The sequence below is a fragment of the Ictalurus furcatus genome, chromosome 13, assembly GCF_023375685.1.
Source record: "Ictalurus furcatus strain D&B chromosome 13, Billie_1.0, whole genome shotgun sequence".
NCBI classification, from domain to species: Eukaryota; Metazoa; Chordata; class Actinopteri; order Siluriformes; family Ictaluridae; genus Ictalurus; species Ictalurus furcatus.
Genome location: NC_071267.1, coordinates 23,705,550 through 23,723,563, shown reverse-complemented (window position 1 = coordinate 23,723,563; position 18,014 = coordinate 23,705,550). Strand labels below are relative to the sequence as shown.

The 18,014-nt window shown below is 42.0% G+C and overlaps 1 protein-coding gene across 2 annotated transcripts in view; it reads right to left on the bottom strand.

The window, feature by feature from the left end:
* Positions 1 to 18,014, bottom strand: part of fmn2b (formin 2b) — an 85,454-nt gene that overhangs the window by 50,626 nt on the left and 16,814 nt on the right. For both annotated transcript variants that reach the window (XM_053639575.1, XM_053639574.1), the window contains exons 4-7: positions 16,730 to 16,791; positions 11,777 to 12,870; positions 10,769 to 10,910; positions 3,756 to 3,843 (exon numbers count right to left, since the gene is read on the bottom strand). In XM_053639575.1, coding sequence (XP_053495550.1) covers positions 3,756 to 3,843; positions 10,769 to 10,910; positions 11,777 to 12,870; positions 16,730 to 16,791 — 1,386 coding nt within the window. The remainder of the gene's footprint in view (positions 1 to 3,755; positions 3,844 to 10,768; positions 10,911 to 11,776; positions 12,871 to 16,729; positions 16,792 to 18,014) is intronic.

The window sequence follows — 18,014 nt, the reverse complement described above, 5'->3', positions numbered from 1 at the left end:
GATGTTACGCGTGATGAGTCAGCACCACAGATTCGGAACAGAGTAAAATGACATTCAATTTGACACGGGGAGGAAAACACACTGTCAATGAAAACCAAAACAAAACGTGTGTTTGAAAAAAACATTGTCAGTTCACTACATCAGAGAGAAGAAATAAAATGAAGAAAAAAAAAAAAAAACAATCTATAAAAAAGTCGGAGAAAAGTCTTCTTTCTGATCTAATGTCTCTAGTCCTGAAGCTAACCTCTGGTTCTAGGAGTCGTGTTCCACTCGAGATTAGTACGGTATTCACAGTAACCAACAACTGCCTCTGTCCTTCTGGAACTTTGTGTGTATTTGAGTCTCTGTACGCTATAAAAGCCTGAATGACTACACGTGGGATGTTGACTATTTAATATCCGGGTTTTCAAAGCCATGCACAGGTTGAAAAAGTTACGCCTCGTAAGCAGTCTAAAGACATTCTACAATCAGGCTAGCATCATCACCGCTAGCCGTGGGAACGTTCACAGAACAGCTTCATCAGTGACCTGCTGCTGCTCGCCTTTTTAAAACATTGCTCCGTTTCTTGCGCTCTTAAAAAAAAAATGCTGTTAATGATAACGGCTTTGTTTTTTCCACCATGACACACACTACAACACGCGCTACAGTGCTGTGAAAAAGTATTTCTTCTGGTTTTGTGTATTTCATACTAAATTGTTTCAGAAATGAATACAAAATTTAAGATAAAACAAAAGGCAACCTGAGTAAACACTCCGTTTCTAAATGGTACTTATTGAAGCACAAAAAGTTAGCCAATACCATTTGGGCCTGTGTGAAAATGTATTTGCCCCCATGGTTACTAATTCCACGAATCTATGAAACTGCATTCATAACGGGGTTCAGCTGGACTAGACGCAACCAGGCCCGATTACTGCAAACCCTGTTCAATCAAATCAACACTTAAATAGAACTTTTTCAACAGCATGAAGTTGGTTAAAAGGCATTACTCAGTAACACACTATGACAAAGTTGAAAGAAATTCCAGAAATGATGAGGAAGATGATTGAAATATATCAATCTGGGAAGGGTTACAAAGCTATTTCAAAGGCTCTGGAACTCCAAAGAACCACAGTGAGAGCCATTATCTCCAAATGGAAAAACTCGGCACAGTAGAGAACCCTCCCAGAAGTGTCCGACCTTACAAAATTCCTCCAAGAGCACAGCAACGACTCATCCAGCAAGTCACAAAAGAGTCAAGGACAACATCAAAGGATCTACAGGCCTCTCTTGCATCAATAAAGGTCACTGTTCATGACTCCACTATCAGAAAGACGCTGGGCAAAAATGGCATCCATGGAAGAGTGGTGAGGTGAAAACCACTGCTAACCCAGAAGAACATTAAGGCTCATCTGAATTTTGCCAAAACACACCTTGATGATCCTCTAACATTTTGGGAGAATGTTGGAACTGGGGTCCAGTTACATCTGGCGTAAACCAAACACAGATCTCCACAAAAAGCACATCATGCCTACGGTCGAGCATGGTGGAGGGAGTGTGATGGTGTGGGGATGCTTTGCTGCTTCAGGGCCTGGGCAACTTGCAGTAATTGAGGGAAACATGAATTCTGCTTTATACCAGAAAATCTTAAAGTAGAATTCCGATCTCGGAAGCGTTGCAGTTATTGCTGCTAAAGGCGGCACAGCCACATTTTAAGTTTAAGGGGGAAATTAGTTTTTTCACATAGGTAATAGGTGTTGCATAACTTTTTTCTTTTTGCTTCAATAAAAATAAATAAAAACTGTATTGTGTTTATACTCAGGATGCCTCTGTTTTATGTTGTATTTCATTTGAAGATCTAAAACTATTTAGTATGAGATATACACAAAAACAGAAGAAATCAGGGTGGGGGGGGGGCAAATACCTTCTCACAGCACTGTACGTGACTGTCGGCTTCGCTTCGCGACATGAATTCAGGTGAACTCTGAACTTGAAATTATGATATGTGAAAGAGGCTATTGATTGGCTATTAGCAATATTTGAGCGCCGGCAATATAAAGATTTTTATTGCAGTTTTTTTGTTTTTCTATTTTACTTTTGGTGAATTAAACACGAAAACTATTTGTTTCGATAATATGCATGAGACTTTAAACGTCCGGCTGCAGAGGTGGCGGATCAGGAAAGTTTCGGGAATGACGGTGTGCTACATTTTGGAGGTGCTGGATCCTGTTCAAATTAAGCTCTGTCATCAAGCCATTTTTCAATTGTACTAAGCAGTCCTGACAGGCACATCCAGCACGTATTCCAACCCTGATCAGGACAGAGCTCTTACTGAAGAAGCGTTACATAAAACACTTAGGTTTTTTTTTTTGGTTTGTTTTTTTTTTTAATAAATAAACAGGACAGCTTGTTAAATGTTTAGAATTCACTTCATAAGTAAACATGTGGACTTGATCATGTTCCCAAACAATACCATTTCATTTTTTCATTCTTATGTTAATAGTCCTTTTTCCCCCCATGTTTATTCCATGCATAGACAAAGCATATGGTTTTGCATTTGGGCTACATGTCATTTATATCTAAATTTTCCTGTGAAGAAATTTAAATAGCAGAGACATTTCAAATGCCCATCCCTGATAAACACAGGCTGAGCAGTCTACCGTCATCATGTGTTTTATGTATGTGCAATAAGCAGTTTTACTCTACTACTAATATTATCTCAATGAAACATTTCTTCTTTAAAAAAAACAGTTCAAGTAGCTCTATAGATATACCAAAGAGCCCTGTTGTATTCCCGCATACGAGCACAAGGCAACATTTCTAAACACAACAAACCAGCAGGCTTGAGTAAAGACAGACTGCCGGGCTGCTTGTAGGAACTCGGAGGGTAAACAGGATTATAAGATCCATATTTCTGATGAGAAGTTTAACAGAGTACCCAGAGTCTGCCCACGGTCCCGGAGCTATCTGAGCATCAGCGGATAACGCAGAGGAAACTCGCTCGCTTGCTACCACCCAGAATGGACCAGACACGGTCACAGCTTCCACGCACGTCACGAGCTCGGACAACCGCTCAGACGACGCACGGAGCGTGGCTATATTTAGTAAACGTAACACGATATGAAAAAGAAAAAAAAGAAAAAAAAGCACAAAGAACACTCACATTTTGTCTTTGATCCTTGTCATGTCTACATACAGCCATCGAAGATATTTAAGAGGTCAGATCAACTGAAGAACACGAATTCCTTGGTTGTTAATGACTTCCAGTTAATAATTAATGAATAATTTAAAAAATGCTGCAATTCATGGCAGCCATTTTGATCCATTTGCTACAACAAAGTCATGCTTCCCCCCTCCTTATAAAAAGCACCACTTAGCTAGCAAACATCTCTCAACCGTTCACAGATTTCCCATGTGAGAAACTTGATCGATCGTGGCTGTTCCTAATAAGCGTTCCACAGACGGGTCAACCGAGGGTGTGAGCAATGCATACGGCCGGCCGCGCTGACGCGAACGTTAACCACTCAGACTATGTTTATCATCTGTTTACTGTTTACCCTGCTCGTGTTTATATTCTCTTTTAGTACCCACCATGCCTCTGTTCCCGCATGGCATTTATTTCTTGACGTGTTAACGTTAACCTGATATTTATTGTTTGTGTGCCATTTATGTCCGCCTGCAATGATGTTTGTTACTCGCTGTGCCTGGTGAATGCTTTGGGCGCTTAAAAGTATTTATGCTTCGTGTTTGTGTTGCTGCATTTTATGTGTAGCACTCACCGTGTTGGATGTCCTTCATGTCGAGGTGGAGGCTGGACATGAGAATCCCCACGGCCTGAGAGCGCTTATTGTTCAACAGCTTCACCACCTACAGCAACACACACACACACACACCATCAGCAAAGAAGCAGCCCGTGTCTAGCTACGCATCCCTTAAGTCCAATTTTCATATGCATACTTGGCTTATCTCTCAATCGGAATAAAGTCTTCCTGATCATTAATCTGATATCATGAGCAGCATTTTGCTTCAGCGATAGCATGACGATGAGAAACGTTTTACGTTAGGTCAGCATTCAATCGTCTTAAATCTGAATATTCCTCACTCAATTGAAAAGAAATACAAGTCATTTGAAACATGAACTAGACGCCCCTTCCACTGGATCGAGTACATTCATATGAGCATGGGTTTCCTACTGAAAAGAATCAAGGGCTGATCCGATTCGTCAGCAGACGATTTCATTTCCTGCATAAGAATCCAATCATGCATTTCTAACCCAGTCACTAACTTGCACTCCTTTACTCCAGACTGTCTAATATGACTTTGGGGAAATATGATGATTACATAGCACTGTACTAGGTCGCGACCTGGCTTTCTATAAAGCTGCTCTGCGACAAAGTCTGTATTTAAATGCGTTTAGAAAAACACAAATTTTTTTAAAAATCAAGTCATTTTTATTGCCTGCCCGTAGCTTTTCTAATGTCACAGGGTAAACACGCTATTGGGCATGTGGGTTACAGCCTCCATGAGCACTTAATATTCTTTTGCTGTGGCTTTCTCCAGCGATTATAATACTTCCGTCGTGAATTTGGCTAAATTCCATAATGACCATGCCATTTTGCATGTAACATCTGAGGCTTGTTTGTGCACTTAATGGGAATTCAGTTTCCATAGAAAACATACAAGAGATTACATTATAAAAGACGTACAATGCATTTAAACAAACAACTCTGATTAAAACAAACAAACAAAAAAAAGACCACAAAAGCGTACACAGAAACGCTGCATGATTTGACCATCAATCAAACCCCCCCCCCCAATCAAAAAAAATAATTCGCCCCTCGTAGAACTGTTTCCATTTGTTCCTCTCAGACCTCCTCTGTTCCCACGGCAACAGATTCCAGACGATTAGAGGAACGGGGAAAATTATGAGTGACAGAAAAGGGGAAAATGTAAGGGCAAGATCAGAAATTAATAGTGTCCATTTGCAATTAGCCAGAGGCAAAGAAACAGAGTTTCCTTGATTAAATAATTGCAGGAGAGAAAAAGAGAGGGGGGGGGGGGGGGCAAGCACAGCAGGGGAAAAAGGAAAAAGAAGGGGGAAAGAAAAAAAAAAAAAAGAAAAAAAAAAAGAAGGAAGTGGGGTCTGGGTCAAGGTCGCTTGACTGCTCAAGTGATATGCACAAAGCTCAATAGCTCAATTCTTTCAATGACGTACAGATTTTCAGCAACATTTGAGACAGAGAGGTTTAAACGCAGCTGCCCAGGACATAGTCTCAACCTAAGGAATAAGACGAGCAAAAAAATAAATAAATAATTGTTTCCCCTAACTTTAACTAGTGTGCCTACAGAGATCGGTGGTGTACAAAGACACCAAAGGAACCGTGTCGTTTTCCGCCACTACGCTAAAGATCACTATTTCGGGTTTAGAACACCCTTGCGCACATTCTCTTGGACTGACATTTGTGTTCCTGGCGTACATTCCCAGAATCGTGCTATGAGAACGAATTCCACTACAATACAACATCTCTACTAGACTGTTCTGGCACGACACTCTACGGACGAGAACTGACAAAACTGGACACGCTCTCTGGAAACACCCTGCTTCAAGTGACCTCTTTTGAATGCAAAGAAAGTTTCAGGGGCAAGAAAAAAAATAATAATAATAAAAAGAAAAAAACAAAACCCACACAATTGCATTAAACTATATTTACAAAAAGAGCCGTAACTAAATTAAAGATTTTCTTTCTTGGTAGTTAAATATTTATTAGTGTGGAAAAGGCTGGCGTCTCCATAGCAAATATATGCACTTTAAAGAATCCTAATGTTTTTTTTTCCCCCCCTCTTTCTAGAGCTCATTATGAGTGTCTGCTGTTTTGTGTTCTCTGCTGCCAAAATGCAACCACAAACATTAAACAATGAGAGAGAGAGAGAGAGAGAGCGCGAGAGAGAGAGAGAGAGACAGAATTGCACCAGTCTCAAGGATTTTCAATTCAGCTAGGAGCAATCTGTTAGAGATGAGGTAGATGAGGAACAAAAGTATAATGTTGTACAATCCTGCAATTCAATGCATACGGAAAAGAATGCATCTCTGTTATACTGTCGCCAGCCTTCCGCTGCAATAACACAAAAGAAAACTTTTCTCTCTACCAACTTCTGGAGGAAGGGAATCCAATTATTCCAAATCAGAGTGCCATTTTGAGAACAACTTAAAAAGATGGGATTTGGGTGCCATTCTTTACCAAGCTGCCAATCTTTCTGTCCGAGATCAAGTGTGACCGAACATTTCCTAAGGGATAAAATAAAACACCACACGCCTTATGATTCATTAATGGATGAAATGGTCCAGTGTCTGAAATTCTACTATAAAGTAACCAACATCTCAAAAGTATACGATGCGATTCAACAATGCATAGATTAGTTTCATTTGAAAAAGAAGTGCTTATCCCGGTGAAGGAGGCAAAACTGACGGGCATATAGACCAGAGCCTCCTCGCTGGGACTGCCAATCACCAAAGCCACATCTGTACCAATTGGCATGGAGGCCCCACCCCATTTTGCTTCTCTCAACAAACAGAAAGGCCACGCCTTCTTCACGGGGACTAGTCAGAACAGTGGCTTAAACCTGTTGCTAGGGTCCTGATTTGACAAGCGGCCCGAGATGCGTTTTGCGCAGCCACACCCTCCTTCACTGGGACGGACAAGAGGCCAAATCCACCATCACTAGGGCCAAGAGGCAGAGAAGCCACACCCTCCTTCACAGGGATGGAAGAGAGACCAAATCCACAATCACTACGGTCAAGAGGCAGAGAGGCCACAGCTACTTAACTTGAGCAAAGTATCTCAGAGGCCACACCCATTTTAGCTGAAGCCAACAGACAGAGAGGCCACACCTACTTCGCTGGGGCAGAGCAGCTCTGGAACACAGAGGCCATGTCTGTCACCTTGGTTGACTGACTTACACAGAACACACCCTTCTTCAGCATAACTGATCTGCACAGAAGTCATGCCTTTCCTTTCTCTAGGATCAACAGGTACAAACAAAAACAAACAAACAAACAACTTCTTTGGAACCAACAGTAGCAAAAGCGGCATCTCCCTCACCGGAGCTGACGGGCATGTCAGCCATGCCTTCTTTACTGAGCCCGACATGCCTTTTTCACATGGATTGAGAGGCACAGAATAGACAGAGGGGTGGAAAGAACTAAAATCACAAAAAGGCTAAATACACTAGTAATAATAGAAGCTGTGTCTCTGATAGTAGAATAAATCCATTCAGTCTCTACCACAATACATACAGTTTGAATGGAAGCAGCAGTATCAAATACTGAGAGTGATTAAGCTACTCATTACTTTGTTTAAACCAAATATTTCTAAAATGACTGTTTAAGGGGGAAAAATGTGCAATGTGCACACAGAGGCAGAGGGATCACACTGAAGGACATCACTGGCCAGACACTGGAAGATCAAAACGGGAAAGCCAAACTAACCAGAGAGCCCAAGTCTGCTACACTCTTCCTCCGGCCATCTAGATTAAGCCAGGCGCATCTGTATGTCGAGTCTCAGACAGCGATTTCATCCACGCCGAGTTCCCCACTGGCCATGGAAATATTCTCGAGCGTCAGCTACATCAACAAAAGTCTCCATATTAAACTGAGGAGAGCAGAGTTTGCTGGTTGCACGTGCCACACTCAAATACGGGCCCACGGTTGGAACATTCTCCACTTCCTGAAATCCACATCTATGCCTTTGCTGCTCCAGGCAACGTGGTCATTCTAGTAACCAAGATTAGGGTATTAAAGAAATTCTGGGAAAGTGGTCTCCAAATCCATACAAAAAAAAATTAACAAGGATCAACTTCAGAGATGGAGAACGTTTCTAGTTGTGTGCGTGTTTTCACAGTGCCGTGAGTCCCAAGGTCCATTCACAGCCCAAGGGGACCCTTGGGGATGTGAATGAGACACAGTGTAAAGCACTTTGGAGAAAAGCACTATCTAAGTGCAGACCATTTACCATTTAAATTGATATAGTTAGAGTGGGTCCACCATAATACACACTGTTTGGAATATAAGCAGATGCCTCATAGATCATGATACTAATCATTACTGTGTTCATACCAAATAATTAATTAAAAAAAAATGGCTGCAATGGTGTATCTGAAGTGCACTTGCAGCGGACAGAAAGAACCCAAAGAAAAAAAACAAAAACAAAATCAATCCCATCTCTGCGCACCAACAGATTTTGATTAGGTGCAACTGGGAGTTCGCAGTGTTCCTACTTTTCCCACTCTGGGAGCTGAAGCAGAGTCTCCATTACACAGCAGACACGAGAACCTTCCCGAACAAAGCGGCCACAGACGCCACAGCGTTTCAGGCTGCGACTCAAAAACACGCCGCCGCTCATAACTGTGCTCCCGAGGAACACCCTCCTCTCCCATATTAAACCGCAGACTCACCGCAGCCACATCTGCGCAGAGTTCGACGGTCGGAAGCTCTCGGGCGAAAAACAAGAAGCCTGATCCGCAAACTGTACAGATCAAATCGGTGCTAGGTGAAATCCTAGATCCGTATGCTTCCACTGAAATGTTTGATCCTCATGAGCACAGCTCCAAAGCAACACTACAAGAGATAGCGTGACCTTTCGGAACACGTTTATATTTTTCATAATGAATGATTACTCCAGCAAATTCATGACAGGGCTCCGATACTAAATGATATTCCTACATCTTCATTATTGAATTCATTCTCCCAATACATAATACGCATCATAATATTTAGCATTGCTGAGGTTTTGCTAATAGTGCCAACACAATGCCCGCAACACTTTCAGAAAAGTGTGTTCTACTGTAACCACCAACCTCTGGCAAGAAGAGTGAAACCCTTTAACACATTCCCTGTACTTTAGAGGCAAAAGAAAAAAGAAAAAATTCAAAAGCTAAGCTGCGAGACCACCAGATTGGTGTCTTGACAACAGGCTAAGCTGCAAGGCTGATGCGTTGTGGTCTGATGAAAAACCAAGCTGCACCACTGCCAAATTGCTGCAATATGGCTCCAAATCAAATGTGTCAACAGTGAATAGAGTGATGTGTAACCAAAGGCTAGACGCATACTATATGAAATAAATACCAATATACTAACACTAATCTGCATTACTAATACAGAAAGATGTGCACAGACGCAGAAGGGTCATTCTGAAGGACACCAATGGCCAGACATCAGAGGATCACCATAAAGGGCAAAGCCAAACTGCCACAGAGCCCAGCACTCTTCATCCGGCTATCTAGATAAAGCCAGGGTGCGCCTGTATGCAGAGTCTCGGGCAGCGCTCTGATCCACGGTGAGCTCCCCACTGGCTATGGAAGCACTCTTATTAGTCTGCAGATATTTTCGAGCGTCAGCTGAGTCATCTGGACCCGATACGGTTTCGTTATTAACCTGAGGAGAGCCGAGGTTACTGGTTGCACGCACCACGCTCAAATTCCAACCGTAGGCTTGTATTTGAAAAATGCTCTGCTTCTTGAAATCCACATCCATGCCACTGTTGATTCAGACAACGCGGTCATTTTAAGAACCAAGTCTAGGGTGTGAAAGGCGAAAAGCAATTCTTGAGGTGGAGGGGGTGGGGTGGGATTCTTCAGAATTGTTTGCACTCCAAAACCATTAAAGACCAGCTTCAGAGAACATTTCTAATCGTATGCATGTTTTCAGAGTGCCGTGACCGGTGCGTCCATCCACAGCCCAAGGCGACACTGGCTGAGTGAGGTGTGGTATGTTCCGGGAATGCGGACTGGGAGATTTGGATGGGTCACCGTGCCGCCCACTAACGGGTGAGTGAAGCGCTCCAGACACCATATGCAAACCAACCTGATTGGAACAGCTATACATATTTATTCAGGCTCAAGGCAAAAGGCTATGGAGGAAAGTACTTCATGGTTAACGGTGATGCATACAGATACTGTCTACAAACAGATGGCTGAGTGATGTGGACGTTTTATCGGTACGAGTTGACCTGGTTGCTTGACGGGTTGTACAATTTAAATACTGCCAAACAGATGCTTTATCACAGAAATCAATGCCTTTTTGCATTTGTTGAATATTATCTCCAAACAGATGGACTGAATGATGTAGTCACGTTGACCATCAGCGAGTTCCAAAGCGCCTTTGTTTATTTAATGATTAAGGAGCTTGTAAAGTTGGACACCATCTGGGCGTCGATTTATTTCCACAAGGACAGCGCACAGCTCGAGAAGCCCAAGATGTGGAAAAACAACAACCAAAAAAAAAAAAAAAAAAAAAAAAACACACACACAAAACACGCCTTCTTATAAGGCAGCACGTTCAAAGAAAATAGAGTCCAGGCCAGCAGCAGCAAAAGGCTGAGAAGGGTTAGACATAAGTATTTGAAGGGTATAAATATACATTTTTGTGGTGCAAGTATGAATGTGTAAAACAAAAAAGGTTTTTATTTTTGCTCCTAATATAGTTAAATAATTATATATACACATTTAATATCGAGCATAAACATGATCATTTTAGCCATTATTGTGCAGCACTAGTACATATGGAGACTACTTGGAACAGTTAAGGGCATGCAAATGCTTTCACTCAATCTCTGAAAGATCAGAGCTTTTATATCATCTCTTTATCTGAGCCAGGCACTGCTGAACAATTCCTCATCATAGCATCTGGGGTCAAAGCTACCTACCAACTCTGAAAACAATTAACTGAACATCAGTGATGAACGCACTGGATGTACATTATTCGCTCATTACAGCTGGTTAAATATTACAGGCTCACCTGTTTGGTCTTAGTCCTGGTGATGGTGTCCGAGAGGGGCTTTTTCTTCTCCTTCACTGCAGTCTTGGAGAAAAGCTCCACAAACTCCTCAAAATCCACTGAGGGCTCTTCAATCTTCTCCCAAACCAGGGGGTTTGAATCTCTAAAACACAAAAAAAAACACAAAAAAAAAACCAGGAAGAACAAAAAAAAAAAAAATGGTGACACACACACACTGCCACAATTGTAATGATGGAGACAAAACAGTTCTGCAAATCAAGGTTCTCACTTCTTCCATTCCCCATGTGATTATGCTACTGATACCAGAGCTCGGAGTACCAGCTGGCACTCAATACTAACATACTCACAATAACCAAACAGACTTTCTGTAAGCGAGTTCTGTGCCACATTCAAGGTACTGATAGGAATAAAGGTTGTGGAATGGGTCAGAAATCAAGTCAAATCCGATAGCCGGTGTTTCGGATCAGTAGCGCACATCTAATCCGTACTGGATGGATGGATCCATAATTTTCATGCTAAGCAGATCGCTTATAGGTAATATAGCCAAATATTATACACCACAACGCAGCACATGCTATTTTACATTCATGGCTCCTTATGTAATGTTTAATGTTAAGCCAAATATGATCAGTATGGACCTATAAAGTTACTCTTAATGCCTCTTAATTAAAAAAAAAAAATTATTCATTCACTTTGTGTACTGTTCTATACAGACCAAGCCAATGAAACAATCCTTCTATACTGATGTTTTCAAGCAGACAGTAATTGTACAAACCAGACCAGCTCTCAGGAGAAATGCATCTAATATTCAAGGCTTATCAACATGTTGACCTTACTATGTTAAGGTATCTGCATCAGTTTGATCTATGCGAGCAATCATGTCATCATTAGTTTACTGTACGGCTATACAGAGCTCCTGATTAAGCAGCTGTTTTGGAAACGCATGCACTTACTACAAACCACAGAACAACTTGGAACTAAAGAGACATGAAGGAAGTTTAGGGTTACTTTCTGGCATGGAGCTGGATGCGGGTCCAGTAGAGAGGCTTCATGGGGTGTGGTGGCTCCACCAGTCCTTTTCGAGGAACCTTCTCCTGGGCTGCAGCCAGAGCATACAGTCCAAAAGGAAGTGGAGGAGGCAGAGATCCAAAATTGCTGGGGAGAGGAAGGCCAGAGGCACCTGGGAGGAGTGGGGGAGCTGGAGGGCCAGTCAGTCCTGGAGGGGGTGGTGGAGGTGGTGGGGGCATACCTCCTCCAGGTAAGGGTGGAGGTGGTGGGGGCGCACCCGCTCCAGGTAAGGGTGGAGGTGGTGGGGGCGCACTCGTTCCAGGTAAGGGTGGAGGTGGTGGGGGCACACCCATTCCAGGTAAGGGTGGAGGTGGTGGGGGTGGTGGCATCGCAGCCTGGCCAGGCAGAGGTGGAGGGGGCGGGGGTGTTGGAACAACTGACCCTGGTAGAGGAGGAGGTGGTGGTGGATGTAATGTTTGTCCAGGTAAAGGTGGAGGTGGTGGTGGTGCAGGAGGTAGAGTTGTAGCAGTTTGGGGAACAGAGGGCTCTGATAGTGGAGGAAGAGGTGGAGGAGGAGGAGGTAGGGACACTGCAGGTAAAGGTGGGGCAAGTGGCAGGACAGGTAAACCAGGCAACGGGGGTGGAGGAGGAGGTGGAGGCCACTGTTGCTGATGACACGTACACACAAACTGTCCTGATTTAGGAGAACCAGTCCCTGCTGGCTGAGATTCTGTCACCGCTCCCAGTGATGGCTCGCTCGGTGTGGGCAGAGGCTGCTCGGAGCTGCTCTGCTCTGAAGAAGGCACTTTGAAAGTAAAGCTCTCATTTGTAGGGGAAGTCTGCACCGATTTTGCCTCTAATGCAAGGAGAGCGCAGGTCTCCGTCTGCAGGTCCACATGGCAAACATCCGGCAAGAAACTCTCATCCTCTCCGCACTCCTGCTCCTGCGTACTGACGTCATGGTCCTGCAGGGGGTGTTGCTGCTTCTCCAGCTCGGCAATCTTGCTGCGTAGGTCCTCAATCGTCTGCTCCAGCTGCTGAATCACGGTCACGTGCTCCTGCTTCAGGCGCACGGTGTTCAGCACGGACTCTTCCTGAAAAGAGAGAAGAATCTGAAGCTGCAGCACTACAACTATGGCTTCCTGCTGGGTTAAACACGGCTATACAGCACATATAACACAATTGGCACAACCACTTGTTGAGCAAGATCTACTAGTAATTTGTAACCCTGGCTCTCGCAGAGAGAGAGAGAGAGAGAGAGAAACTTTACGAGAAACAGAGACTCTCAGAAGGAATCTGTCATTTCCAGTCCAACTAAACAATTCAAACTGAAAATCAGTACCACGCCAGCGATGTCCAGTCAACGCAATGCTAAAAAATGTTCTCTAGAAAGGAACTCGTATGCAATACTGTCAACATGGTGGCTAAATGTTTTGATGAGGCTCATTTGGGGCCACTCTCTCAGAGAAAAGGCAGGGAAAAAAAAAGAAAAAGGAAAGAAAAAAAAAACCAAAAGCAATTGCCCAATGTGTCCTTGAAGAGCAATAGGCCTGATTCTGCCCAAAGGGCCTGTAGCACTGGATACCCCAAACTGCCAGCTGGGCCTCAGCCTGCTAATCATCTCCTGAACTCAGCAAGGAGACAGAACGCTGCGCAATATCGCAGCACATCTGAGGAGGGTGCTATTTACATCGCCCTTGATTTGTGTGAGAAAAAGTACACACTGAGTAAATGGCCTGAAGGGGAAGACGATTATGAACAAAATCGGTGGTTCCCGAGTGTGATCAGGATGAGACATCTATGCGGCTGTCTGTTGCAGAATGATTTGATGGCCTCTAGCACTTGTAGGTCTCGACTTAAATGTATATTTTGTAGTTACATTTGTGCAGATTGTGCTGTGGAGTCACTCCAGGAAGCCATGAGAGCAGCAGAGAGCTAAGTGATAAAGCACAAAGAGCTTGATGTTTTCATAAGCAAAAAGACATGTCTATCGTATGCCGAGATGTTACATGGCGCTGTGAAATACTAAACCGTGATTGGACCAAGGCATTCAGAGATATGCTGTGCAAGAACTAACACCCGACCAAGCATCCCGACAACGACTGAAGCAAAAGACAAGCTGTTTCGTCACCAAGTCGGTTATTTTCTAATATCAGGACACTGTGCCTACGTATCAAGCGAATATCACGGTCACTAAACAGCATTTAAACAAACTGACACTTTTCACACATTCAGTGCGCTCTTAAATGAAAGATGATTTGGGGGGGGGGGGGGCATCGTGATTTAGCTAACTTTAGCCACATATTTAACCAAGTTTTTAATCCTTCCCTAAACATTTCTGAGGACGGCGCTTTGGAATTTTTCATTTGCACGGTAGTCTAATTAAAGGGTTTATGCATAGTCTTGTTGAACTAACTGCTAACATCATGTCCATCTCAGAATGTGTTACATTGCTCAGTTCTTTTTGCTTTCAGGCAGAACATTTTTTTATTCGCCGTAGCCTAAAAAGAAACCCTTTCTCCATATTCGGTATCAGATTAAAATTGGAATTTTAACACTTTTATTTAGCTGCATAATAGCAAAGATATCAGGAAACGCATGAATATACCGCCTAGGTAAAACGGTCCGTTTTGATCGTCATGGTTACGTTCCAAAACGGTTATATCGAATACTCCGATTAAGTACTTCAATTGCAAAAAAATTATCCGGATAAAAGAAAGTGACGAACAATAAATTTGCCAGTCAATTAGAAAAGTTATTTTCCATGGCTATGAATACACAGACATTTGGCAAGTTACTTTTAAAATAATTGAAACTTTATTTCAAGTAGAATTCTGTTAATATTTATAACTTATACAAGTTAAAAATTGCACTCAACGTAAACGCATTTCTACACCAACAGGTGTTAAATTTGGAGGAATAAATTTATAATGAGCTTATAAACCATAATGTTACATTAGTTGTTCTGTTTTAGCATTAAAAATAAATAAATAAATAAATAAACAAATAGTTTCCTAAATTGTCTGAGCAATTGTGGTTTCAGTAATGAGCAAAATAAAGAATATTACTGTAGCCATTGGTGTACAATCATAATCGACTGAATTTTGGTCATGTATCTGACGTGTGCCATATTTTCCAGCAGGTTGAGTTTAAAACCTGAGGTCATTTCCAAATAAAGGGAACAATATTGGAGCTTCTGGAAAATCGTGGCTGTGCGTGGAACGACACCAATAAACTGCACAGATCGTTTGAAAAAGTAGCAAGTTAAAACAGATGTAGTAAGCAAGTCAAGTCAATCCGATTTCATGCTCCAAATTGAATCTAAACTGCCAGTTCCAGTCTACCATATAAACAGCCTTCAAACTCAAAAACCTTACTGATGCTGCCCTCTACTGGCTCAATACATAAATATTCATACGTAGCACAATATACTGGTGAAGTGAGCCAGTAGGTATTCAATGGAAAAGATTTTAATTAGAGTAGTCCAAAAAAAAAAAAGTGCAATTTAAAATAGATTATATTACCAAAAAATACAGATAAAACCCACTCATTATTATTGAATATATAATTCTGATTATTTAGAGGGTGTTGATTAATTTTCTCTAAAAGCAGCACTGATAGCAGTCCTTACTGTATATATTAATGTTGCCTTCCTGAGCATCAGTGAATGTTTGCACCTTTTGTAATAGTCGTGTACGAGTCCCTCAGTCGTCCTCAGTGTGAAAAGATGGATCTGAACATCATATATTCGCTGTTGGAAAGGGGTCAAATATGCAGAAGTTGCTGGAAAAGCAAAGAATGTGCAGGACCTGGAGCATTTTTCTGAAGAACAGTGGGCAGTTTAACTGCTCAGGACAAACAAGGGACTCATGAAGAACTCTCACAAAACATAAAAACAGTTGTGGATCATCCAGGTAACAGCACACGGTATTAAAAAATCAAGCGTGTGTAAACTTCATAAAGTTCAGTTATTATTGTGTCTTGTGGACTATATGTAAACATCTGTTATGTGAAATAACATTCACAGCAGGAATAAATAAAATACAATACGAGTTTTATGATCCCTCTTATTATTATCATCATTTTTTACATTTATTAACAGTTTGCAGAGTCTGCAAGGCGTATGCAAACTTATAACCTCAACTGACCGTTTCTATAGTAACAACTTGCTCAGAGACTTGTGGTGGACGCTACTCAAATGTGTTTTTTTTAAAAAATTTTTTTAAAGTTTGTGATCATTGACACGGTGGATGCTTGTGTGAGATATTTAGCATTGTTTAGCATTGTCGGAAGGAGTCTCCAGTGTTGGTACTTTATTTATAACAGTCGGATGTAAAGTTTTCTGCCACGGGCAAGTCTTCAGGACGGAGGACTCAGATTTTGTGGTAACATGGCAAGATTTTTTTCTCGTCTAGTCAAGAGTGATGCGGGGGGGGGGGGGGGGGCTGATGACATAACGACTGTATATAGCTGCTATAACAAAACGATATCAGGAACTAAATTCATATGCGGACGTTAAAATGCACAACTCTTCATTCCACGGGAGATAATAAATAAGCGTCGGCAAACTGCTGTGGATGAATAAAGCGCTAGTGACACCACGATGATATTTACACTGTTTATCATGATCAGTCAAACGTGCAACGTTCCCAAATCTGAAGTGTTTGGACTTTTTGGAAAGAGGTCATACGAAACACTTTTGCGCAGTACTGATACCGGCTCGTTTACAGGTTAGCATAGTCGTATACAACCATATTAACCAACTGTACTATCGCATCTGCACTGTGTGCACATTGCTCTATGTGTGGAATAAAACACTTCATGCTGCTACAGGAAAAAGCATCAACTACAGGGTGGTAACATTAACTCATGTAGATTCATGTCAAGCGGCATCACACCACCTCACTGCTCATCATTTCCATACAAATGACAAAAAGGAGTACTCTGATATACCTGAATCTCCTGGATTTCCTCCTGCTGTTGTTTCTTCAACCCTAATACAACAGCTTGGTGCTCTGTAACACACACACACACAGCAAGTTACGTGAGACACATTTTCTGAAATCCAACATGCGTACTATACTAATGAGGAGATGCTGCAGAAACAAATGAACAAAAAAAAAAAACAAAAAAAAACCCACTAAAGATGTGTGAAGAACACTGCAGACACACAGAACAGTCAGGATTCTCTGTGTGTCTGAAGACTGTGTGTACAACACATGCTTGTGCTCAGGAGCTTACTAGAAGTTTACATTAGCCACTGTTTGAACGTTAAATGACGAGAATAATTTGGGTTAAGGATGAAATTTGTAATAAAGACCAGGAACGGATTCGTGTTCCGCTTTTATCGTACTTTTCCGTGGTCACGTGTTACAGCCTGATGACACACAGAGACCAAGAGCTTCACGGATGGAGCGGAGTGTTAGTAGGGTGTTTTAAGAAAGCCAGAGTCAGAAAATGATGGTGCATACTGTTAGGCTCTTATTTACATGTCCATAAACCAGTCCTCTTATGTTCTGAACAGTTAAAAGAAATAAAGAGAGACAAAAGGGTGCAGTTCTGGACTGAGTCGATGTTTTCGGATTCGTTTCCTGTTGCGAGGGAATCTCTGCTGTAAACAAACCCCAATAAAGTATGCAAAAGGAAAATGGTGAATGAAGTGTCCGCATTAAACGCATTCTACCGGAGGCCAGTAGAACTGAACAGAAACAACAAAATAAAAGTGAAATGCTTTATTTATTTATTTTTTTTAAGAAAAAGGTTAATTACTTACCTTCATCATCCTCTATAGGTTTAAATGCAAAGTAAGGGAGAAATATTCAGTTTAGACTTTTCAAACCTACCCTAAAAAACAATAAACAAAAACAAGCAAACAAACAATAACCCCTTCTCTTATTCCTATCCAGAGAGCTGCAACACCTACAGCTAGAGCTCTGCACATTTACACAAAACTGTGAGACTGCATATTTTAACACCGCTATTTCCTCTCTCTCGCCTTCATGTTTTCTTCAACACTGCATAATCTCAGCACCAACAAAAGCCCTTTACATGAGAGAGAGACTAAGGAATAGAGAGAGACAGACAGAGACTGAGGGACTAAGGAATAGCGAGAGAGACAGACAGGGATCAAGGAATAGAGATAGACAGACAGAGACTGAGGGAATAAGGAAGAGAGAGAGCGAGAGACAGAGGTACTAAGGAATAGAGACAGACAGACAGAGGGGAGAGACAGACTAAG